General features: G+C 37.9%; 5 protein-coding genes across 6 annotated transcripts; 4 read left to right on the forward strand and 1 right to left on the reverse strand.

Annotated features, from left to right (window-relative positions):
• Nucleotides 1-235: 235 nt before the first annotated feature.
• Nucleotides 236-3,758, forward strand: LOC132201860 (uncharacterized). The gene is made up of 14 exons (XM_059628386.1): nt 236-422; nt 675-818; nt 878-1,086; nt 1,135-1,261; nt 1,310-1,458; nt 1,514-1,643; nt 1,701-1,994; nt 2,054-2,188; nt 2,316-2,437; nt 2,517-2,877; nt 2,928-3,145; nt 3,214-3,324; nt 3,377-3,487; nt 3,603-3,758. Exons 3-14 carry the CDS (start codon nt 1,048-1,050, stop codon nt 3,756-3,758), a joined length of 1,953 nt encoding a protein of 650 aa, XP_059484369.1. The 5' UTR covers nt 236-422; nt 675-818; nt 878-1,047.
• A 47-nt stretch (nt 3,759-3,805) lies between these two features.
• LOC132201235 (uncharacterized) lies at nt 3,806-5,447 on the forward strand. Its single transcript, XM_059627229.1, has 9 exons — nt 3,806-3,928; nt 3,987-4,122; nt 4,183-4,281; nt 4,338-4,419; nt 4,471-4,634; nt 4,685-4,807; nt 4,858-5,012; nt 5,064-5,199; nt 5,258-5,447. Exons 1-9 carry the CDS (start codon nt 3,921-3,923, stop codon nt 5,330-5,332), a joined length of 978 nt encoding a protein of 325 aa, XP_059483212.1. The 5' UTR covers nt 3,806-3,920; the 3' UTR covers nt 5,333-5,447.
• A 503-nt stretch (nt 5,448-5,950) lies between these two features.
• LOC132201678 (uncharacterized) lies at nt 5,951-11,390 on the forward strand. 2 transcript variants are annotated; one of them, XM_059628037.1, is made up of 23 exons: nt 5,951-6,167; nt 6,291-6,440; nt 6,498-6,703; nt 6,758-6,887; nt 7,008-7,156; nt 7,212-7,359; nt 7,416-7,709; nt 7,771-7,905; nt 8,037-8,158; nt 8,211-8,574; nt 8,631-8,848; nt 8,905-9,015; nt 9,071-9,181; nt 9,292-9,435; nt 9,490-9,617; nt 9,679-9,814; nt 9,878-9,976; nt 10,037-10,115; nt 10,167-10,330; nt 10,389-10,511; nt 10,562-10,716; nt 10,769-10,907; nt 10,966-11,390. In XM_059628037.1, exons 1-23 carry the CDS (start codon nt 5,981-5,983, stop codon nt 11,038-11,040), a joined length of 3,567 nt encoding a protein of 1,188 aa, XP_059484020.1. In that variant the 5' UTR covers nt 5,951-5,980; the 3' UTR covers nt 11,041-11,390. The 2 variants fall into 2 exon arrangements, with proteins under 2 accessions (XP_059484020.1, XP_059484016.1); XM_059628033.1 differs by having other exon boundaries at nt 10,034-10,115; nt 10,966-11,389.
• Nucleotides 11,098-21,857, reverse strand: LOC132201679 (putative protein FAM10A4). The gene is made up of 8 exons (XM_059628038.1): nt 21,727-21,857; nt 21,154-21,430; nt 20,932-21,099; nt 20,599-20,740; nt 20,385-20,487; nt 12,189-12,410; nt 11,499-11,823; nt 11,098-11,415 (listed from the first exon to the last, which is right to left on the reverse strand). The coding sequence occupies exons 2-7, from the start codon at nt 21,428-21,430 to the stop codon at nt 11,524-11,526; spliced, it is 1,212 nt and encodes a 403-aa protein (XP_059484021.1). The 5' UTR covers nt 21,727-21,857; the 3' UTR covers nt 11,098-11,415; nt 11,499-11,523.
• LOC132201677 (serine-aspartate repeat-containing protein I) lies at nt 13,031-20,277 on the forward strand. Its single transcript, XM_059628032.1, has 14 exons — nt 13,031-13,188; nt 14,450-14,566; nt 14,627-14,676; nt 14,761-14,839; nt 14,990-16,801; nt 16,982-17,119; nt 17,169-17,963; nt 18,017-18,066; nt 18,123-18,327; nt 18,381-18,497; nt 18,552-18,724; nt 18,795-18,986; nt 19,043-19,306; nt 19,364-20,277. The coding sequence occupies exons 1-14, from the start codon at nt 13,104-13,106 to the stop codon at nt 19,760-19,762; spliced, it is 4,476 nt and encodes a 1,491-aa protein (XP_059484015.1). The 5' UTR covers nt 13,031-13,103; the 3' UTR covers nt 19,763-20,277.
• Nucleotides 21,858-21,860: the final 3 nt, after the last annotated feature.

A 21,860-nucleotide genomic window follows, 5' to 3' on the forward strand; every position in this document is an offset into this window, starting at 1 on the left:
AATGAAATAAGAAAATTGCAACATTTAATAAGAGACGATTGGAAATTATACCTTGAATTCAATATCCGTCTCAAAACAAATATTGATACTAAAATTTATCACACTCACTATCTCTTAACTTGCTTGGTCGAGGAAAGTTGTGGAAAATTCTGTTGATCGAGAATATCCGCTTTAGATAGGCCAAACAGCTTCCTTAGTTAAGTCCTTTTTAATGTGCTTTAGTCAGTGAAAAATGATATTGCAGGCGGTCGCTTTTTTCTGCATCTGTCTGTGCTTGCTGAATTTGACAGAGGAATCGACTTTGTTCTTTGTGAAGAGGCTAAAATCGAACGAATATTTCTGCTTTTCAATAGAAAATGGGACGAAGAGTGAACTTTTCGAGGGAATTTACTGGACTTCCGAAAAGAACGGAGAGACCAAAGGTACCTCTTCATTTCTAAAATTAGGTTGCATGAAGTACTATAGATAATTTAATGTCCAAAATGAATATTATATTTGGTTTATTTTAGAGTTTACATGGTGACCTGCTTCTACGGTTGAAATATTTGTATTTTATGTACTTTATAAAATTTGCCTATTCCTTATGTTAAAAAACCGGTAGCCTAAATTTAATAAATAACGCAGTTTTTTTCTCATGTGAAATAAATACTTTTTGTGCAATATCTACTTTCTAGCTCTCTCCAGCGACCCTCAGGACGGAGGATATTTCCCCATAGAGTACCGCGGTTACCCGACTACAAACTATGAATACATAAATCCACCTGTCACTGTAACAAATTACTCAGACTTTGGTTTCATCTTGGACCACCGTTGGGAGGGTTTGCATTTCTTATATTTTCTAATAGAATTATCGAATTTAATTAAATAATTAATCCAGAACTGGATTTTGGAAATGACCTACTGGGTAAACCCTTTAAAAAAGTCTCCAACCTCAGAATTTCACTATTGGCGACAGATAAAAGCACCTTAACATTTCCTTCAAAGAATAGCAATAATTACTTTTTGGAATTAAATCCCACATCTTATAAGAAGTCAATCACAGTAACCATGAATAAGGATAATGTAACATCACTTTTGAAGACTCAGGTAAAAATGTGGCTTTTTAATTTTTCTGCCAGTTTAGCGTTTTTTTAGGAATTCTTTGTTGATCGGTGGAATCACATCGAAATAAAACTTCCACCTGGGTCAGAAATACAAGAAAATTGGACGGTGAAGTTTCAGAGTCAGGATAAAAATGCCCGAATAAAATATCATTTTTACGGTAAGAAAATTGTGAAGTTAATTATTTTATAATTTTAAACAAAAACAGGACCAATGCTTCTTTACAATGGAACATACAACACACTGAATGCTAAGGAAAAATATCCTGGACAGAATTGCTGGGTTGCTGAATTTGCCACTGACAATTTCAACAGTTACACATTTACTGATGGGAATATTACAAATTTTATCCAATCGGTCAGAACATCCAAGTAAAATAAATTTGAATAAAAATAATATTTTATTGTTGCAGAACTCTGAGGGCAACTGGCGAAACAAATTCATTATGGCCGAGAACACTCATCAATTAAGTGAAGAAGGCAGATTAAACGGTGGATTTTTTCTTTATACTTTAAAAAGACTGTGCTTGCCTGAAAATGGACGTAAGGCAAAGCATTTTAAAAAAAAATACTTCCAATAATTTTTATTACAATGAATAGAATTGCAAATGTATTACCGTCGTGCAGTAAAGACAGAAAGTGACTCGACTCTGACCTGCTCAACAACCACCAATTCCCAAAGGGTCAACGAACTAAAAGTTGGCACTTTGTACAACACAAATGAAGTTTTACAATCTGTCGCTCCCAAACTTCTCCAACCCTTTGCAGAATTCGATCTGCAAATAGATCAATGCAACGTGTCAGACGAACATGACAAATGCAAAGGTCTTGTTTTGTGTGACCCAAATGGATGCTCCTGCTTGCGACCTTACACTGGACCATCTTGTGAGGAAGGTGAAAATTTAACACCATTAAAATTTAATTTGTTTAAATGAGCTTGTCAACAATTTCAGAGTGTCAAAGTTTGGGCACTTATGGCTGCGGATACAGTTGCGGATTTTGTGAACGAAGAGAGGAATGTGACCATGTTACAAGGAACTGCAAAGGAGAATGTGTCTTGGGATACCGAAAACCAAATTGCATTGAAAGTAAGAGCAAAAATTACTTACAAATATAACTACAAATCATTGTGATATAAAATACAAAATATTTATATCAAATATTATTTGCAAATAAATTCAAATAAAAAAACTATAAATGATTAAAAATATTTAGAATTTCTTCAATTTCGCGTTAAGCCGGATATCTTTGAAATGAAGATTTCCGTAAGGAATGCATTGGAAAACCTCTCAAAAAAGGATATCATGAGGATTGAATATATTGATATCCAGTTTCAGGTTAGTTTGGACTCTTGTTAGGGAGTGTTTTTCTTCTTCTCCAAACCAATTATTATCATTTAATACTTTAAAAGTGCAGGTTGAAGGACAAGACCGGTTTGAGAGTTTGCTAAATATAACTTATCTAGATATGGAGGCAACATACGAGCTTCCTGAGCAAATCCAATTCAACAAAACTTATTCTTTCCGAGCTGTAATCAAAGAGAAGGGAGAGAATGAAATGTTCATAGGACCAAATTATCCAGTTCTGCGATATTATTTTGACAACGAGACTTTTCATACTCATAAGTACACAAAAAAGGAACCCATCAGTACTAGACGTGGTCTGATTTCAGCAATTACGGTAGTCGCATCAGTTGTTATCATAGTTTCATCGTTGCTTAGTTGGATACGAAAAAGGAGAGCACAAGAAAGGATAAATTCTAGACCTTATGCAACAGGTTTATTAAATCAATGATTTAGAATTATATTAATTTCAATTTTCTTTTAGTTCAATATGATAATCCTGTAAGAAATACAGAACAACGCAGGATAGAGAACTCGATAAATACAATAAAGTCGGAAGATTATGAAGAAATAGCGACCAAACTTGATGAAAACGTCTACGACGAGCTGACGCCTGTAGCACACAAACTTATGGATGCCCATAAATTCAGAGATTACGTTTCGAGTTGTCTTAAGTTTGATCAATTTGAAAAGAATTTCCAGGTTGGAAAATTTAAAATTTAAATTATTTAATTTTAAAGTGAAATCTTTTATTCTCAACATCACGACAGGAGGTAAAAGAAGAAGTGAGGATTCGCGACTCAGATTATCTTGTCCCTCTATCAACCATGATTACATTAAGAGAAAATGAGCAGTTTCAAACTGATGCATTCTCTTATGAAGTATTTCATAAAGGCTGAGTTAGAGTTATTTGTATTGACAAAATAATTCTAGGGTTTCTCGGGCAAAAATAGGTACTTAATTGCGAAGAGCCCTTCCCAAGAGAATGTGCAGAACTTTTGGAGACTAGTGGACCAGGAGAACATTCAATCAATTTTAATAGTCGTAAGCTAAATTGGTTTATTTTATTGAAGTCATCTTAATTGACCATAAAACATATTAGAATATATGAAATCAAATAAAATTTTGTTAAATTGTTATCAAATTATTATTATTTTAGAACGACGTCGAACCATATTGGCCAAAAACTCTGAATGAAGAAGTGGTTTATGATGATATTGTATTGGTTTGCATAGAAAGCCTAGAATTTTGCAACTACGTGCTAAGAATTATAAAAATTTGCAGTGGCGGGCAAACGCGATTGGCAAGTTCTTAATTCCTGTTTTATATTTTAAAAAAAAAACTGAACTTCATCTAGATTCGGCACCTTCAATTCAAGTCATGGTCTGATTGGGATTTGCCGCTCAATCACCAGGCTGTGGCTGAATTCATACAAAAAATTGACATTGATTGTCACAATAAAGGGCCCATTCTACTCATGTGCAGGTGGAAATTATGATTTATTTAAATTATTTTATTTCAAGTTTCTTTTGTAAAATTTCAGTTCAAAAATCAGCAGGGTCGGAATTTTGCTCTTCGTCCACATTTGCCTGGAAATGATGGACAAGAATCAGTCTTTTGATCCAGAATATGTTTTGTCGATCATGTTGAAGCAGAACTTTTACCTTATGTGGTCACATGTAATAATTAACATAATTAACAAAGTTGATTATGAGATCCGATAATTTAAAACCTTCTAGAAACTATACACTTTTGCAAACTTGGTTCTTTTGGAATATTTTACTGCCAACAATGCAGTTCCATGTGCAGATTTTGCAGATTACTATAAATCTCTTAAGGTATTTATTAATTAAAAATATTAAATTGATATCTGAAGAGAAATTTTTTATTCAAGGGGGAAGAGTCTGTCCAAGAGGAATTTGATGGATTATTGACGCAGCTCAAAAACGACTTGGCCCTGCGAAAGTACTTGTGTGGTAATTAAATTTTGAAATTTGCTTGCCATTTAAATCAATAAAATTTTACAGGGGAGACAAAAGAGCGTGGTGATGGCGTGACTCACGTGGACAGTTTTACAAGAGAAAACCAGTTCATTGTGATTCCCAAACCAAAGCCAATGTACCTGTGGGGCTTCGTCCTTCAGCACAAAATTCAGCAAATCGTCATTTTGAACGAAGAAATTGTGGACCAGGCATAATAACGATTTATTGAAATTTTCAAATATTTACAATTACTTTGTAGGATAATTTTCTACCGACAAAAAACAATCCCATAGAATTTGCAAACGTTGATTTCCATTTACTCTCCGAGGACGATTCTGACCATATGAAATATCTATGTGTAAAAATTAGTGATTCCTCTGTGGTAAATATTTAATTTCAATCCCATGTGCACTAAATAAAAATTAAAACCAGGCAAAATACGCCATGCCAACAAAATACATCAATATGGTAATTCTGAAAGGATGGAAAGATGTTCACGCACTTCCCTTGCCTTCTGACCTAATCAGCTTTTGGGAAAACAGCGAGAAACAACGCAAAGGTCCTTGGCAGACTCTCCTCATTTGCAAGTATTGATTTTTTTTTAAATATATTAAAATATTACATAACCAAATAATAAGGGATGGAGCAACTTTTTGTGGTTTTTACTTGGCGATTGGCTATTTGGTGGAGAAAATTCGGATGGAGCAACTCGTGGACGTGGAATGGGCCATTCGAAAATTGCACCAGCAAAATATTAACTTTTATTTGCAAAAGGTTATAATTTCATTTTCATAATTTATTTTTTATTTAAAATATTTTCCTTTAATTGCAGAAAAATTATAGATACCTACTTGATGCCGCCTTATATTACTTGATGTGCCACAGCAATTATGCAAATTTTAAATAGACTTTTCTGTTTTATCGTTCTTGTTTTTAATTTTAGTCGCAAAATCCATGTATTTTACAGTGGAAATTTCTATTTATCCTAGAATTAATTCTCTGGATTTGATTAAAAATTTCTTCCAAAGGAGATTTGTCGTTTTCTTTATTTGTACTTAAAATTGAAACTAAAAATTTAAGTTACCCTGAAAAATTTAATGCTCCATATCATTGTGGGTAGAATTTATGAATTTATATTTCAATAGTAAAATATGATTATTATTTAATTTAAATTAAGAGAGGCGGGAGACGAACAAAAATTTTTTTTTAAATTAATACTTGGCTGTGTGGCCTGTGTGGGGGGAAACGGAAGGCTTGCGGAATGCAAGCATGACATTCACAGATTTAAGTTGTTCCAAAATGTTTTCAATCAAGATTTTGTGATAAAACATTAAATTTACATTTTCTCACGCATCATCCAATCTCGTGCGAAAGCCTCAAGAATAAATACGCCCCTAGCTGCATGCAATTTAATTAATGATAGTAGATGATAATTCCTTCAGAGTATCCGCTATTGATAAGTAAAAAAAACCCCACTTGATTTCCCTCCCCACAACAGGCTGAGACGCGACCTTCGTGGGAAAAAACCTGTTTATTAGAAGCTTAGTTAACAAACATGATGGCTCACGCCGCTGCTTTTTGCTGCATCTTTCTGTGCTTGGCGAATTCTGTGGAATCGACTTTGTTTTTTGTGAAGCGGAATAATTTGGATAAATATTTCTGCTTCTCAATAGAAAATGGGACGGAGAGCGAACTTTTTGAGGGAATTTACTGGACTTCGGAAAAGAATGGAGAGACAAAAGGTAGCAGAGTTCATTTTTCATGTATGAAGACAGAGTTAATTTTTTTTGTCTCTCTTTGGTTCCAAAATTGTTAGCCGAAAGTCTGTAAGTTAAGATTTATTTTCATATTCCTATACTTTCCAGCACTCACTAGCGAAAATTGGGAGGTTGGATACTTCCCCAATGACTACAAAGATTACCCGACTACAAATTACGAGTACATGGATCCAGATCCAAAGAAGGCCATAACAAATTACCCAGACTTTGGCTTCATCTTGGATCACCGTTGGGAAGGTACTTAGATTAAACTCTTTTTTAACTAAAAAATTAAAAGCAGCAACATTTTCACAGAACTTCCCAATTATGAAAATGATTATTTAGAGGGACCGTTAATAAGAGAAATTTCCACTCTACGAATTTCTCTATTGGCAAAAGAGAAAAGCACCTTGAGATTCCTTTCAAAGAATTACCACCTAGAATTGACACTTGCGGACAAGAAGAAGACAATCGAAGTCACCTCGCATAAGGATGGTGAAGTATCAGTGTTAAAAACTCAGGTATAAATGTGGCATTTGGTTTTGTCTGCCAGTCTGACGTTTAAAATTGCATAGAAATTCTTTAAAGATCGATGGAATCACATCGAAATAAAACTTCCACCTGGGTCAGAAATACAAGAAAAATGGACAATTAAGTTTCAGAGCGAGGATAAAAATGCCCGATTAAAATATCATAATTTGTATGGTAAGAAGATAAACTATTAAATATTTTTGTATGATTTATTGATTTGACGTTGCATGAGCAAGTGATGCGTAGAGTGAGCTGCATAATTAGTAATTTGATTATCCTTGTAAATTAATTCAGGCACTCAATATCTTTATAATGGAACAAACGACATATTAAATGCAAAGGAAAAATATCCAGGACAGAATTGCTGGGTTGCTGAATTTGCCACCGACAATTTCAGCAGTTATAAATTCACTGATGGCAATATTACAAATTTCATTCGACAGGTCAGATCATTCAGGCAAAATAATTTTGAATAATAATTTTAGTTTCTGTTTTCAGAGCTCTGAAGGCAAGTGGAGGAACAAATTCATTTTGGCTGGCAATACTGATCAATTAAGTGGAGATCAATCGAGTGAAGGGAATCGCAAAGAAGGCGACGGGTTTTTCCTTTACACTTTAAAAAGAGCGTGCTTGCCTGAAAATGGACGTAAGGAAAATTATTTAAAAAATCCAATCTTCTAATTTTTTCATTATAATAATTAGAGGTGCAAATGTATTATCGCCTTGTGAAGAAGACCGAAAGTGACTCGACTCTAACCTGCTCAACTACCACCAATTCGCAGAGGGTCAATGAGCGCATAGTCGGCACTTGGTACAACACTAATGAAGTCTTACAATCCGTCGCTCCCAAACTTTTCAAGCCCTTTGAAGGATTTGACCTGCGAATAGATCGCTGCAACGCATCAGACGAACATGACACATGCAAAGGTCTTATTTTGTGTGACCCCAATGGGTGCTCCTGCTTACGACCTTACACCGGACCAACTTGTGAGGAAGGTCAATATTAAACAAAATAAAAATTTTATTTCATTTTTAATTAATTTGTCAAAAATTTCAGTTTGTCAGACTTTGGGCACTTATGGCTGCAGCTATATGTGCGGATTTTGCAAACGAAGAGAGGAATGTGACCATGTTAAAAGAAGCTGCAAAGGAGAATGTGTCTTGGGATACCGAAGACCAAATTGTTTTGAAAGTAAGAAAAAAAGATTACCAAAAATTTAGTAGACAACAAAACTCTAAATAAGTAAACCAAATTAATTATTTTTACATATTCTGAAAAGTTATGCTAATCAATGTTCCAAAATTAAACTATTTCTTGCATAGAATTTCTTCAATTTCGAGTAAAGCCGGACCTCTTTGATACGAAGATATCCTTAAAAAATGCTTTAGAGAACCTCACACAACAGGAAATTGAGAAGATTGAATCCATCGATATCCAGTTTCAGGTTAATTTGAATAAATTTTTACTAACCACTTTCAAAACCTTTAATTGGACAGGTTGAAGGGCAGGACAAGTTTCAAAGCATGCGAAAAATTGTGACTCCTTTTGATTTGAAGGCAACATACGAGCTTCCCGAGCAAATCGAATTCAACAAAACTTGTTCTTTCCGAGCAGTGATCACAGAAAAGAACGAGGAAGAAATTTTCACTGGACCTAATTATCCTGTTCTGCATTATTTATTTGACAACAAGACTTTCTTTTCAAATAGATTTAAACAAGACGATTCATCAATTTCTAAAAGTGTACTGATTTCTTTTTTCACGGTCGCCGCGTCAGTCGTACTTTTGGTTTCAACATTGCTGAGTTGGATACGAAAAAGGAGAGAACAAGAAAGGTTAATTTCTGGGCCCTACGCAACAGGTCAATTGACACATTTTTTTTTAACATCAAAATAATATTACTTGTCATTATATCAGTTCAGTATGATAAGAAAATAAAAAAAGCGCAGCACCTTAGGACTGCGAGCACACAAAATTTAGTAAGGCCGGAAGATGGTGAAGAAATGGCAAACGAAGACACAGAAAATATCTACGACGAACTAACACCACTAATACGCAAACATATGGATCCTCTTAAATTCAGAAGCCATGTTGAGAATTGTCTTAAATTTGACTATTTTGAAAAGCTTTTCCATGTTAGTAAGATTTGACATATTTATTTGTTTCATTTATTTATTTCAAATTTCAATAGGAAGTTAAAGAAGAAGTTGGGATTCAAGACTCGGATTACCTTGCCCCACTATCAACTATGGTTAAATTGCAAGCGAATAAGGCGATTCAAACTGACGCTTACTTTTACGATGTATATTTAGAAACTGCAGAACTGAGATTAATAGTAATTTCCCAAAAAATTTCAGGGCTTCTCGGGCAAAAATAGGTACGTAATTGTAAAGAGCCCTTCCCAAGAAAATGTGCAGAATTTTTGGAGACTAGTGGACCAGGAGAATATTCAATCAATTTTAATAGTCGTAAGCTAAATTGGTTTCTTTTATTTTGAGTCATCCTTATTCATCTTAAAATATAAAATCATAAAACAATTTAACCAAAGTTTTATATAATCAAATTATTGTTATTTTAGAACGACGTAGAACCATATTGGCCAAAAACTCTGAATGAAGAAGTGGTTTATGATGATATCGAACTGGTTTGCGTGGAAAGCCAAGAATTTTGCAATTACTCGCTTAAAATCATTAAAATTTGCAGTGGCGGGCAAACGCGATTGGCAAGTTCTAGAATCTTGTGTTTTATATTTAAATAATAAGTAACCTTTCTCTAGATTCGCCACCTTCAATTCAAGTCATGGTCTGATTGGGATTTGCCGCTCAACCACCAGGCTGTGGCTGAATTCATACAAAAAATTGACATTGATTGGCACAACAAAGGGCCCATTTTACTCATGTGCAGGTGGAGATAATGTTGTATTTAAATTAATACTTAATTTAAATCTTCTTTGGTAAAATTTCAGTACAAAAATCAGCAGAGTTGGAATTTTGCTCTTTGTCCACATTTGCCTGGATATGATGGACAAGAATCAGTCTTTTGATCCAGAATACGTTTTGTCAATCATGTTGAAGCAGAACTTTTACCTTATGTGGTCACATGTAATAATTACCAAAGTTAAAATTTGTAAGATCAGATAATTTACTTCCGAGCTATCTTTCCAGAAACTATACATTTTTGCAAACTTGGTTCTTTTGGAATATTTTACTGCCAACAATGCAGTTCCATGCGCAGATTTTGCAGATTACTATAAATCTCTTCAGGTATTTAAAAATACAAAAAATTTACTTTATTGTTTAAGTGAAAAATTTTTATCGGAGGAGGAAGAGTCTGTTCAGGAGGAATTTGAAGGATTATTGACGCAGCTCAAAAACGACTTGGCCCTGCGCAAGTACTTGTGTGGTAATTTAATTTCTCAATTTGCTTGCCGTTTTAATCAATAAAATTTTAAAGGGGAGACAAAGGAGCGTGTTGATGGCGTGACTCACGTGGACAGTTTTACAAGAGAAAACCAGTTCATTGTGATTCCCAAACCGAAGCCAATGTATCTGTGGGGCTTCGTGCTTCAGCACAAAATTCAGCAAATCGTCATTTTGAACGAAGAAATTGTGGACCAGGCAAAATTCAACCAAGGCTATACAATTTTTTTTCTGAAATCCACAATTTGGTTTATAGGACAAATTTCTTCCAACTAAAAACCATCCCATTGAGTTTGCTAATGTTGAATTTCAACTTCACTCTCAAGATGAGACTCAACAAATGAAATATCTATGTGTTAAAATAAGTGATTCCTCTGTGGTAAATATTTAATTTCAATTCCACTTGCACCAAATAAAAATTAAAACCAGGCAAAATACGCCATGCCAACAAAATACATCAATATGGTAATTCTGAAAGGATGGAAAGATGTTCACGCACTTCCCTTGCCTTCTGACCTAATCAGCTTCTGGGAAAACAGCGAGAAACAACGCAAAGGTCCTTGGCAGACTCTCCTCATTTGCAAGTATTTAATTATCATTTCCGAAATCTTTGAAATCCTTTGAATTGTTTATAAGGGACGGATCAAAATTCTGTGGTTTTTACTTGGCCATTGGTTACTTGGTGGAGAAAATTCGGATGGAGCAACTCGTGGATGTGGAATGGGCCATTCGAAAATTGCACCAGCAAAACATCAACGTTGATTTGAAAAATACCGTAACATTCAATAGACCAAAGTTGATAGTTTTTTAGTTAATTTTGTTATGAATTTCAGGAGAATTTTAAGTACCTCTTTGATGTCAGCATGAGCTACATGAAAAGTCACAGCACTTATGCCAATTTTAATTAAATTATGATGAAATAGAAGATTGAGATAGAAGTTTAGTAGGTTTTTACTTAATAAATCAGCAATAATTTTTATTGTTTCAACTCGCAATGAAATATTTTATTTGATTAAGTATAATCAAATAGTCTTGAATAGCATTTAAAACCCCTACAGTAAGCACTAACTTTGTATGTAAAAATGAAGTGTTATACAATCAACAATGCCCATTTGATATTATTAGATTTCCATGGCAGTCGGCTTGTGAAATTACGCACTTTAGTGATGTGTTCCAAGCGAGGGTTTTGCTACACTGTGAAAACATTATTTAATTCAGTCTTTGCTTCCGCTGGGTAACTAGGCGAGATTAAACACGGCAGGGGTATTTAAAATTTCACCGACCTGAGAACAACAAGATTGCGAGCATCGATAAGTACGTCAATCACAGAGACAGCAGAGGAAGTTAAGTGGAAATCTGTACTCACCACTTCACCAGCTTCGGATGCAGTTTTAGTCGAGTCCGACGTCATCTGCGTTGTCAGCAGATGGGGGAGCGCCTCCGCTGGGGGGTGCACCGCCGCCAAAGCCGCCCCCAAATGGGAATCCGCCCATGCCGGGCATGCCTCCCATCCCGCCCATTCCACCCATGCCTCCCATTCCTGGCATGCCGCCCATTCCTCCCATGCCACTGCCTCCAAACTTTTCAGCCATCTTTTTGATCAGGCTCTGCACCTTGGGGTTGTTTTGGTACTTCATGATGTTGGCAGGGTTGGTAGAAATGTCTGCAAAGGCTTGAGCCACTTCAGGGTCCTGTAATGATGTGAAAAAATTAATTGTTTGCTTCTAATTCATTTAAATTTAAGGGAAATAACTTCCAAAAAATATATATATACCTAAATATTAAATTAAATTAATTTATATTACAATAATTTTTGTTTATTTTTATGCTTGAAATTAATAAAAAATGAAATAAATACAATTAACATATCTTAAGTATAATTAAATTACGTTTAACCTGATTTTACATTGAAAATAAGTTTTTAAATTTAAATTGAACCAACAAACTTTGGAAACGATAAAAATAAATTATAAATATTATGATTCTTATTTTCTTCTTCTTTAGTTCATTACATTTTTACTTTAAAAATTCTTTAAAAAAAATCAGGGTAACGTACCTGCAGGGCAGCCCTGAGCTCAGGGTCGTTCATGAGACTGAAGAAATCGCCCATTCCTTGCTCGTCGCCGGCGTCATCCCCGAAGGATTCCCTTTCCTCCTGCTCACGCGCCGCCTTCGAATGCTCCTCTCTGGCCTTCTTGGCCCTCTCCAAGCGCTCCTTAAGCTCTCGTTCGCGGTAGAGGCGTTCGTACTTGAGCTTGTGCGCCTCCAACTTGCGGGCCTGCAACACAAATGCACTTCATCAGTCAAATAAATCGTGGACACAATGTGGTCTAACGAGCCACCTACGTTGATAATTTGGACATTAATGGGCCGTAAAAGTGGCAAATGGACTGGCGGCGCGCTCTTTCGCTCAAGTTGGCTGTCCAGCAGAGGGTGTGCCAAATATGGGAGCAGGCTAAATAAAGATCAGCCGGGACACGCTACGAATGATTACGGCCGCGAACGACACACTCCTTGGCCGACTGCCCGTGCGACGTGATCAAATCAAACCCACCTGTGGTGTTGAATCGACCGACTCGGCCTGCACGCTTGCCGACCGGTAGACAAGGGGCGTCTGCTTTAATAAATGGATTTAGCCCGTCGAGAAAATTCCAAGTTAAATTGACCATCCTTAACATTCCAAATAAATATCAAATTTGAAAGTATTTTTTTTTTTAAACAATTATGAGTATTATCTGGGAAAATATTTTTAGAAAATTACTAACTATTTTTAGAGTTGGGCGTTGGAAATAGCGGAAGCGTGAGCCATAATTTCAATTTTATGTGTGTCTTGGCGAAACGGGTTCTCCAATTTGTTTGAGAAAGCAAGGTCGGGAGCAGAGGGGTGCGCACGTCACCGCAAAGGAGCACAAGTCTGCACTAAACGGCTGACGAAGACTCACTCGCGCTGAGCCAGCCTTCGAGATCAAGCATGGCCGGGGGCAGAGCAGTTTTCCATCGACCCTTACTGCTCGTCGCAGCGACCTGCTGCTGCCTTCTGCTTGCCCTCGCCACAGGTTAGTTCACAGGCAGGGGTCAAAGGTCAGGGGTCGGTAGCGACGGAGGGGAGGCTGACCGGGAAGGGGTGCGACCGAATTGCTCTCAAGTGCTTATTTTGATTAATTTGACGGGCTGTTGAAATCGGCAGGGAGATAATTCGTGTCCGCCGGTGCTGGTTATTTTTGGGCACTTTTACTGGACAATTACGTCAGACTTGCGAGTCCTCTTTGCACAAGCCAAGATCGAGTTCAGTTTTGGCCGAGCTGCCAAGCCGAATTCTTTTGATTTCGCTGCCGCCGAGGCTAATCGCAGAGAAATCTCTCACTCTCGTTCGCACCTTCGACGTCGGAAAGGTTAATATCTCACGCGAGATTAACGACCTGGCTTTGAAATAAATTGATGTTTATTTATATTTAATTTCCGTTCGGACGGTGAAAATTTTAGTCAAAACAGTGCCAGCGGGCAGGTGCCGTGGTTGTCACTTTTATTTTTACGCGAATGCCTGCTTCGCGGAGGGCACTTGATTTTTTTCACTTCTATTTTTACAGAGGACGAGGCTCACGCAACGGTGTGTTGTGTAGAAGGGTTGATGCCTCCGAATCTCTTTGTCTTATTAATGTTCTTGCGCTGAACAATTAGGTCTCGAAAAGACCGAGTGGAACTTTTTTCTCGCCAGCCTTGTGCATGAGCGAGCGAAATGCCCTCGCCGAGTTAATATAGAAGCACTTTAGGCTGCTGATGCTCTCTGCCCGGCTCACCGGTCCTTAAATAACACGCGCCAGCACCAATACAACGTCAGTGCCGAACATAATTTCATATCTGGGCCGCCCAACCGCCCCCATTGTAAAATAAACTTCCATTATCCTCCAAATCGTGTTTACACGAAATCTAAAAAATTCAACCTTCAAATCTCCTTGACGGACAAAAATTCTCACAAAAAAATGAAAACTTATTGCAATTACTATATTTCTACATTTATGACGAATTAATTTGCGCAAATTTAAATGATTTGAAAATTAAAATCACGCATGCCTTCCTAGAAATAAAGGCTGCAGTGACCGCGTTGATGCCGCGCATTGTTTTTGTGCCAAAATCGAAAATAGAATGGACCGATTATGTGCTATTTGTGTCGCCCGTCTTAATCACTCTCGCGACTCACTAAATTATCTAATAATATTTCATAACTTCAAGGGGGCACATAATTAAAATATAATTCCCAATTAAATTTTTCTCTCATATATAGGAAAAATAGTAAAAATAAATCTTTGGTTATTTCAGGTGTTTCAGCTGACGTTCCACAGAACATTCAAGAGCCATCTGTAACGGAATGTAGGGTACACATAGAGGCAGCTTTAAAACAGGCGATTCCGACCAGCCCCCAAACGACAACAGAAGGTAAATAAATTAATAAATAAACAAACAAATCTAATATTGATTAAAACTAATTTGCATCAGATGCGGACAGCGGAGAGGCTGATGATGCTGAAACGATAACACAAGAAGAGGTACTAAATTCTTAACGCTAAATTTTGCTTTTCATCCAGTCGGTTCTTTGAAAAAAATATTTTTAACATTACATTGAAAACTAGGCTATAGGAGAAACAACTGAAAGCGAAGAAGAAGCTGACGAGCCAGAGAATGCAGTTTCCGGAGAAGACCAGGCAGATGGTAAGAAATGTTCAAGTGCTTTATTTGCCAATTAGAAAAATAATTTCTTAGTTCAATTATTAGATATAGAAAATGACTAATGATAATCCTGAAAATTGGCCATGAGGTACGTCCAAATTAACATACTTAATTTCGTAATAAATATTTAAGATGATGAAGAAGGCGAGGAAGGCGATGAAAATGCGACGCAAGAAGATGAGGATGATGAGAATGAGGAAGATGCCGACGATGACTTGTCGGCTAAAATTAAAGAAAATATCACTGCTGAGGAAGACGATGAAAAATCAGCAGAGGCGGATGAGGAAGATGAAAATTTGACGACGGAAAATGATGATGAAGATGATCAAAATTTATCCGCCACGGAAGATAATGATGACGAGGACGATGCCGAAAATGACGAGCAAGATGTTGATGCAGAAAGTGAAACTAATGAAGAAGTTGATGACAATATTTCAGCTGAGGATGATGCCGATGATGAAGATGAGGACGACGATGGTGACGAAAACGCATCAGCGGAAAACCAAGACGAAAATTTAACTACTGAAAACGACGAGCAAGACGTTGATGCAGAAAATGAGACTACTGAAGAAGTTGATGACATTATTTCAGCTGAGGATGATGCCGATGATGAAGATGAGGAAGGAGACGAGGACGACGATGATGACGAAAACGCATCAGCGGAAAACCAAGACGAAAATTTAACTACTGAAAATGACGACCAAGACGTTGATGCAGAAAATGAGACTGCTGAAGAAGTTGATGGCAATATTTCAGCTGAGGATGATGCCGATGATGAAGATGAGGAAGGAGACGAGGACGACGATGATGACGAAAACGCATCAGCGGAAAACCAAGATGAAAATTTAACTACTGAAAATGACGACCAAGACGTTGATGCAGAAAATGAGACTACTGAAGAAGTTGATGACAATATTTCAGCTGAGGATGATGCCGATGATGAAGATGAGGACGACGATGATGACGAAAACGCATCAGCGGAAAACCAAGATGAAAATTTAACTACTGAAAATGACGACCAAGACGTTGATGCAGAAACTGAAAGTACTGAAGAAGTTGATGACAATATTTCAACTGAGTATGATGCCGATGATGAAGGAGAAGAAGGAGACGAGGACGACGATGATGACGAAAACGCATCAGCAGAAAACAAAGACGAAAATTTAACCACTGAAAATGACGACGAAAATTTAACGGCGGAAAACGGCAAAGAAATTGAAGCTACTGAAAATGACAATGCCGATGATGAAGATGAGGAAGGAGACACGGACGACGATGATGACGAAAAAATATCAGCAGAAAACCAAGAGGAAAATTTAACCACTGAAAATGACGAAGCAGATGATGAAGAAGACAATGTAACTGCGGAAAACCAAGACGATAACATAAGTTCTGAAAATGACAACAACGATGGAGAGGAGGAGGAAGACAATAAGACTGCAGAAGATATTGATGACGATGATGCAAAGCAAGATGATGATGATTTGTCGGCCGAAAATGCTACAAACAATGTCTCTGAAAATTATGCGGGTGATATCAATAATGCTGACGAAGAAGATGATAGCAAAAATCTGACAGCGGAGGAAGACGAAGACGCAAATCTGACAGAAGAGGATGATGATGAAAAAGATGATGATGGCGAGGAGGATCTCATAAAAAGTTCAAATGAGGACAAAGAAGATGAAAATTTGACTGCAGAAGAAAACGATGAGTTTAACGAGGAGGAAGACAATGAGAATGAAACTACAGAGGATAATGATGAAGATGACGACGATGAAAAGGGCGATGAGGAAAACATTGACTTATCGCAAGAACAAAATGTAGGGGATGATCTTGATGAGAAGGATAGTTCTGAAAAAGAAAATAATGATGAAGAAAGTAGAATAACGACGGAAGAAAAAATTGAAAATGAAGATGATGATATTGAAGAGGAAAATGATGAAGGTAACTGGACGAATTGGAACCCGGTTGAATCTCCAGAAATTGACCTGCATTGTTTGTTCGGCGCTGGCATGATTAACCCGTCCTAAAACCATGTCGTTCCTTTTTAAATTTTTTTTAGTTAATTTTCTCAATTCACATATCACTCGGCTCTCTTAATCAAATATAATGTTTAAATTCCAGAGCCTTCAGAGGCAGTTTCATCTGAAGCTGATGAAAATGGTGAAGAACAAGGTTCTGAGGAGGTGGAAGAGGAATCAGAAACGCAGGATGTAGAAGAATCTACCGAGGAAGCTGAAAATGAAACGAATAATTCGGAGGGTAAAATATTAAAAGCTTATAAAGTAAACCAGCTCAAAATTATTATTAGCTGCTGAGGACGAAGCTGAATCTGAGGAAACTGATCAGCCAGAGGAAGGTACTGAAGCAACTGAATCAGGCGAACAGGAACAGGAGGGAGCTGAGGAATCCGAGGAAGATGAAGTAAAGGACGATGGTGCAGTTTCCGAAGAGGAGATAGGTGAAGAGGCCACCGACGGAGAAGAAGCTTCAGAAGAGCAAATCGAAGATGATGTTACTTCTGCTGAAGATGATGGCGACAAGGAGGCGGTTGAGGAAGGTGAGGGCACTGAAAATGCATCGGACGAGGAGGTCGAACAGGTATCTCAAGAAGTAGAAGACGTTGTAGCTGCGGATGCTGAGGAAACGGCCGACGCATCGGAAGAGGAAGGAGAAGACAAAGCAGAGACTGGTGAGGAATCTGCTGAAGGAGAAGAGACTGTTGAAGGTGAGCAGGCTGCTTCAGTCGAGGAAGCTGCTTCTGAAGAGGAAACCGATGACAATGCTTCTATTGAAAATGCCGAAGAAGTTGCCGCAGTAGAATCAGCTGAAGAGGTCACCGAAGACGAGGAGGCAGGCGATCAAGAAGCGGAGTCTGCAGAAGCTGAAATTGAGGAACAAGATGATAATGAAGAATCGAAAGAGGCAGGCGAGGAAGAAGTAGAGGTTTCTGCTGAAGAGGCTGCGGAAGAAGCACAGGATGAGTCCATTGATGAAGAGGGTGTTATTTCAAGGAAAAGGCGAGAGACTGGGTTCGTGCCCTCTGCTGCTGACGATGAGGTAGCCGAAGAAGAGAGCGAAGAGGACCAGATCGAGGCAGAAAAAGGTTAAAAAGTTACAAAAAAAAGGGTACATTTATTAATTATTTTTTTAATACAGACGCAGTAAATGCAACTGAAGTTGAAAAGGAGCAAGAAGATATCAATCCAGTAAGCCAAAAGAATGCGAAAATTTAGCATGGTGTAATAATGAATATTTTTTTAAGGACATTATCATTCCAACCAATCTACGTCCCAAAGACCATATCAACAAAATTTTGAAGTTGGACTCAGAATCAGTGGAACAGGAACTTCTGCTATCAAAGACAATCGACTCGACTCTGCGCGAGCTTAAACGTCTCTACGATGGCTCCATCAAGCCTTTGGAAATTTTGTACAAATATCGCGATCTCAGCAACAGGCATTACGGAGGTTGGCTGCCTTACATTTTCCAAAATCCTGATATTAAAATCCTCAATTTTTAGATCCTGAAATTTTCTCAAAGCCACTGATTTTGTTCATGGGTCCATGGAGTGGGGGAAAATCTACCATTATCAACTATCTCATGGATATCGAGTACACCAACACTGCTCTTAGGACAGGTATAAATAAAATTTCAAAAAAAAATCAGACATTTTTACATTAACTTATTGTAGGAGCCGAGCCATCTCCTGCATACTTCAATATTTTGATGCACGGTGACCGAGAGGAAGTGCTAGATGGCACTCAGCTAGCCGCCGACTGGACTTTCTCAGGACTGCAGAAGTTTGGTCAGGGTCTCCTGGACCGCCTAAGGGGACTGAGATTGCCTAACCGTTTGTTGGAAAAAGTAAAAGAGATAAAATTTATAAAAAAATTCCAAACGAAATTAAAATTAAATGAACTAAATAAATAAAAAGGTCAACATAGTCGAGATCCCTGGAATTCTGGAGATCAGAAAGCAAGTGGAGCGTCTATTCCCATTCAATGACGCATGCCAATGGTTCATCGATCGCGCTGACGTAATTTTCCTCGTCTATGACCCTTCAAAGTTGGATGTTGGACCTGAGACCGAAGCCATCCTCGATCAACTCAAAGGCCGCGAATATCAGGTAATTTAATTTAAAAATAGTTTGGGAATAATTAAACTAATCAATAATTTTTCTAGACCAAAATTATCCTGAACAAGGCTGATCAGGTGCGACCTGAGGAGCTGATGCGCGTCCAGGGCACCCTGATCTGGAATATTTCGCCACTAATGTCAAGTTCCGAGCCCCCTGTGATGTACTCGACCAGCTTGTGGGCTGTGCCATACGAACCCGGCGCACCCACCAGACTGCTCAGGGCACAGGAGGAGGCCTTTTTGAGGGACATCCGCGATGCCATCAACAAGAGGGTAGAGAACAAAATTGCAAGTGCACGCAGATTTGCCGTAAGTTAAATAAAATTAATTATTTGGTTATTATTAAATGATCACATTTCAATTCAGGTGCGCGTGCGTAATCACGCAAAGATGGTCGACTGCTACCTGACCACCTACTACAACCACAAGACCCTTTTCGGAAACAAGAAGACAGTCAGCGATGACATCATTGAGCATCCGCAAAACTACCACATCTACGAGGGTCTTAGCACGCTGACCAACATTTCCCGATATGATTTGCCCGACCCCGAGATGTACCTCGACTTTTTCAAACTGAACCCCCTTTATGAATTCCAAAAGCTGTCGGCCACTTGCACCTACTTCCGAGGCTGTCCGATCAACAAGCTGGACGTGGCCATTGCGTACGACCTTCCCGAGCTGGTCGGCAAATATAAGAAAGACGTCGAGGAACAGCTGATCAAGGCCATTGCAGGAACGGCCGGAACCACCAACCTGAAGAGTTGAACTCTGTGATCGCCCTGAAGGTCAGTATATCAGACAAGGAGGAGCTGATAGCTACGCAGACAGAAGACTGATAACATTGTGAATAATTTGTAATTATTGTCCAAGGGGCTAGGAGAAAACCCGCCCGGCGCAGGTTCTCTCGTAGCCCCTCACCTTCATGGTATCAGGGAAGTGATCCGAGATGATGCACTTCTGTCTGCGGCGGGCTATCTGCCCATGGACTAAGAGCGGGTGAAAAAGAAAGTGCCGAGTGTTAAGTGATGCCAAATTGTCAGCTTTCAGCGTCATTATTTGTTGTTGTTATAGTTTCAGTTCATAGCAGCTCATGCAGTATTATTACTAAGTAGCCTCTGTTTAAAACAGTGTTTCTTCGCGTTGTTTAATTTTAAATGTAACTCCTTTTTTTCTAAACTCTGTTATATTATGTGAAGATCCTATCACAATCGCTGGTGTAAATGTCATTTAAATTAAAAACCTGCAATAAAGTCTTCCACTGAATAAAAATAATAAATAAATTTTTCAATCCCTAAACTAACTGAAAAAGTCTACCGCCAGTCCATAATTGTAATCAGGCTAATAAAAAGACGGGTTGGGGGGAGCAGAGTAAAATTTGCAAACTTACATTGGGAGTGACCTCTCTCAGCCACTCGTCGGTCTGCTCGTCAAAGTCAATCTTGCATGCATTCCGCAGATCGCGAGCAGCTTCAATCCAGTGGCCAAGTAATCTGGGAAAATTTGATTATTATTTGGTTTGCTCTAAAAGAATTGTAGAAAACTAAGAGATTATAAATTGAAGGATAATATTTAATTGTTTGAGATAAAATAGTAGATCCAACCTGTGAGCCCTTCCTCTGAACTTGTAGGAGGCAGCGCTATCAGGGTTGATTTGCAAGGCTCTAGAGCAATCACGAATGCAGGCGTTTGGTTTGTTGACCTTCAGGAAGCACTGGCCACGCTTGGCATACAACAGAGCAGCTCCTTAAAATAAATTTTAGTTATCATTCAATTTTAAACGATTAAATTTTAAAAAACCGGCGTATCCCTGGAACAGATCTAACTTTTTAAATTACTCTCTTAAAAATGCTTATAAATTTACTAAAATTGGAATTAATTTTCCTCAATTTAACAGGAAAAAACTAAACAGCCAATTTTCAGTTAACTTTTAATACCTGGATTGAGCAGAATGGCCTCAGTGTAAAGCTCAATGGCTTTTTCAAACTCCTGCTCGCTAAAGGCAGAAATGGCCTCTCGCTTCTTTTCATTTGCCTTGTCCATGTCCTCCTCGGTCACTTCCTTGTCCTCGTCTCCCATTGCCTGAGGTTCATCTTTGTCAGGCTCTGTAAATTAAATTTTATTTGTTATAATTTATTGTTTCCAAACATTCATCATACCAATAACACCCTCAGTGTCCAACTCAATGTCACTCTCAACGAGTTCTTCCTCTTCCTCCTTCGGTTTTTCAGTGGCAGGCTCAGATTTTGGTTGCTCTTGCTTTGTTGGCTCGAAGGGCTTGCCCTCGGGCCCAATTGGAGGAAGCACTCCGCCCAAGGACAAGATGTACTCTTTGAAGAAGGCAAGCTGAGGTGTATGGATTATGGCAGGATTCGACTTGAGGATGTTGACGAAGATTTTCAATTCATTGATTTGCTGCTCTGGGAGCTTCGACATCTAAATAAACATGGATTAATAAGTTTTTGTGAACTATTACAACGCTTTAATGGCAAATGAAAAATAATTTAATACTCTCGTAAAAAATCAACCGAAGTGTAAAAAATGTTAAGCAAATTTAAAAGTGGAAAAATGACAAAAAATATTTGCGAGCTCCGGCGAGCCATGTGGTCAAACAGGAGGTTGATTTTCATTATTTTCAACATTTCAAACCTCATTTAACGGTAGAAGAGTTCCGTAAATTTAAAATTCATTAGCCAAATTAAACTTTGAAATAGTAGGAAATTTAATTGTACCTTGAAATCCAGTGAATTGCAATCGACGTTTCTAGACGCACCGGTGCCCGATGAAATTTCAAAACAAACAACGCGAAAAGTGAGCGAGGGTGATTGTAATTCACGGACCGATAGTTTGGTGGCGCGACCAGTCT

The sequence above is a fragment of the Neocloeon triangulifer genome, unplaced genomic scaffold (assembly GCF_031216515.1).
Source record: "Neocloeon triangulifer isolate White Clay Creek 2 clone unplaced genomic scaffold, ASM3121651v1 ptg000014l, whole genome shotgun sequence".
Lineage (NCBI taxonomy): Eukaryota > Metazoa > Arthropoda > Insecta > Ephemeroptera > Baetidae > Neocloeon > Neocloeon triangulifer.

Coding starts and splice junctions, on each gene's coding strand:
- LOC132201860 (XM_059628386.1), top strand. CDS start 1,048: ATGAATAAGGATAATGTAACATCACTTTTGAAGACTCAG. Junction 1,644..1,700: donor GTGCTTGCCTGAAAATGGAC/GTAAGGCAAAGC, acceptor TACAATGAATAG/AATTGCAAATGTATTACCGT. Junction 3,488..3,602: donor TTCAATCAATTTTAATAGTC/GTAAGCTAAATT, acceptor TTATTATTTTAG/AACGACGTCGAACCATATTG.
- LOC132201235 (XM_059627229.1), top strand. Junction 4,635..4,684: donor ACGAAGAAATTGTGGACCAG/GCATAATAACGA, acceptor ATTACTTTGTAG/GATAATTTTCTACCGACAAA. Junction 5,200..5,257: donor TTAACTTTTATTTGCAAAAG/GTTATAATTTCA, acceptor CTTTAATTGCAG/AAAAATTATAGATACCTACT.
- LOC132201678 (XM_059628033.1), top strand. CDS start 5,981: ATGATGGCTCACGCCGCTGCTTTTTGCTGCATCTTTCTGTGCTTGGCG. Junction 9,815..9,877: donor TTTACCTTATGTGGTCACAT/GTAATAATTACC, acceptor CTATCTTTCCAG/AAACTATACATTTTTGCAAA. Junction 10,331..10,388: donor ACGAAGAAATTGTGGACCAG/GCAAAATTCAAC, acceptor TTTGGTTTATAG/GACAAATTTCTTCCAACTAA.
- LOC132201677 (XM_059628032.1), top strand. CDS start 13,104: ATGGCCGGGGGCAGAGCAGTTTTCCATCGACCCTTACTGCTCGTCGCA. Junction 14,840..14,989: donor CGGAGAAGACCAGGCAGATG/GTAAGAAATGTT, acceptor TAAATATTTAAG/ATGATGAAGAAGGCGAGGAA. Junction 19,307..19,363: donor CAAGTGCACGCAGATTTGCC/GTAAGTTAAATA, acceptor ATTTCAATTCAG/GTGCGCGTGCGTAATCACGC.
- LOC132201679 (XM_059628038.1), bottom strand. CDS start 21,430: ATGTCGAAGCTCCCAGAGCAGCAAATCAATGAATTGAAAATCTTCGTC. Junction 20,741..20,931: donor GGCCATTCTGCTCAATCCAG/GTATTAAAAGTT, acceptor ATTTATTTTAAG/GAGCTGCTCTGTTGTATGCC. Junction 20,488..20,598: donor TTCAGAGGAAGGGCTCACAG/GTTGGATCTACT, acceptor AAATTTTCCCAG/ATTACTTGGCCACTGGATTG.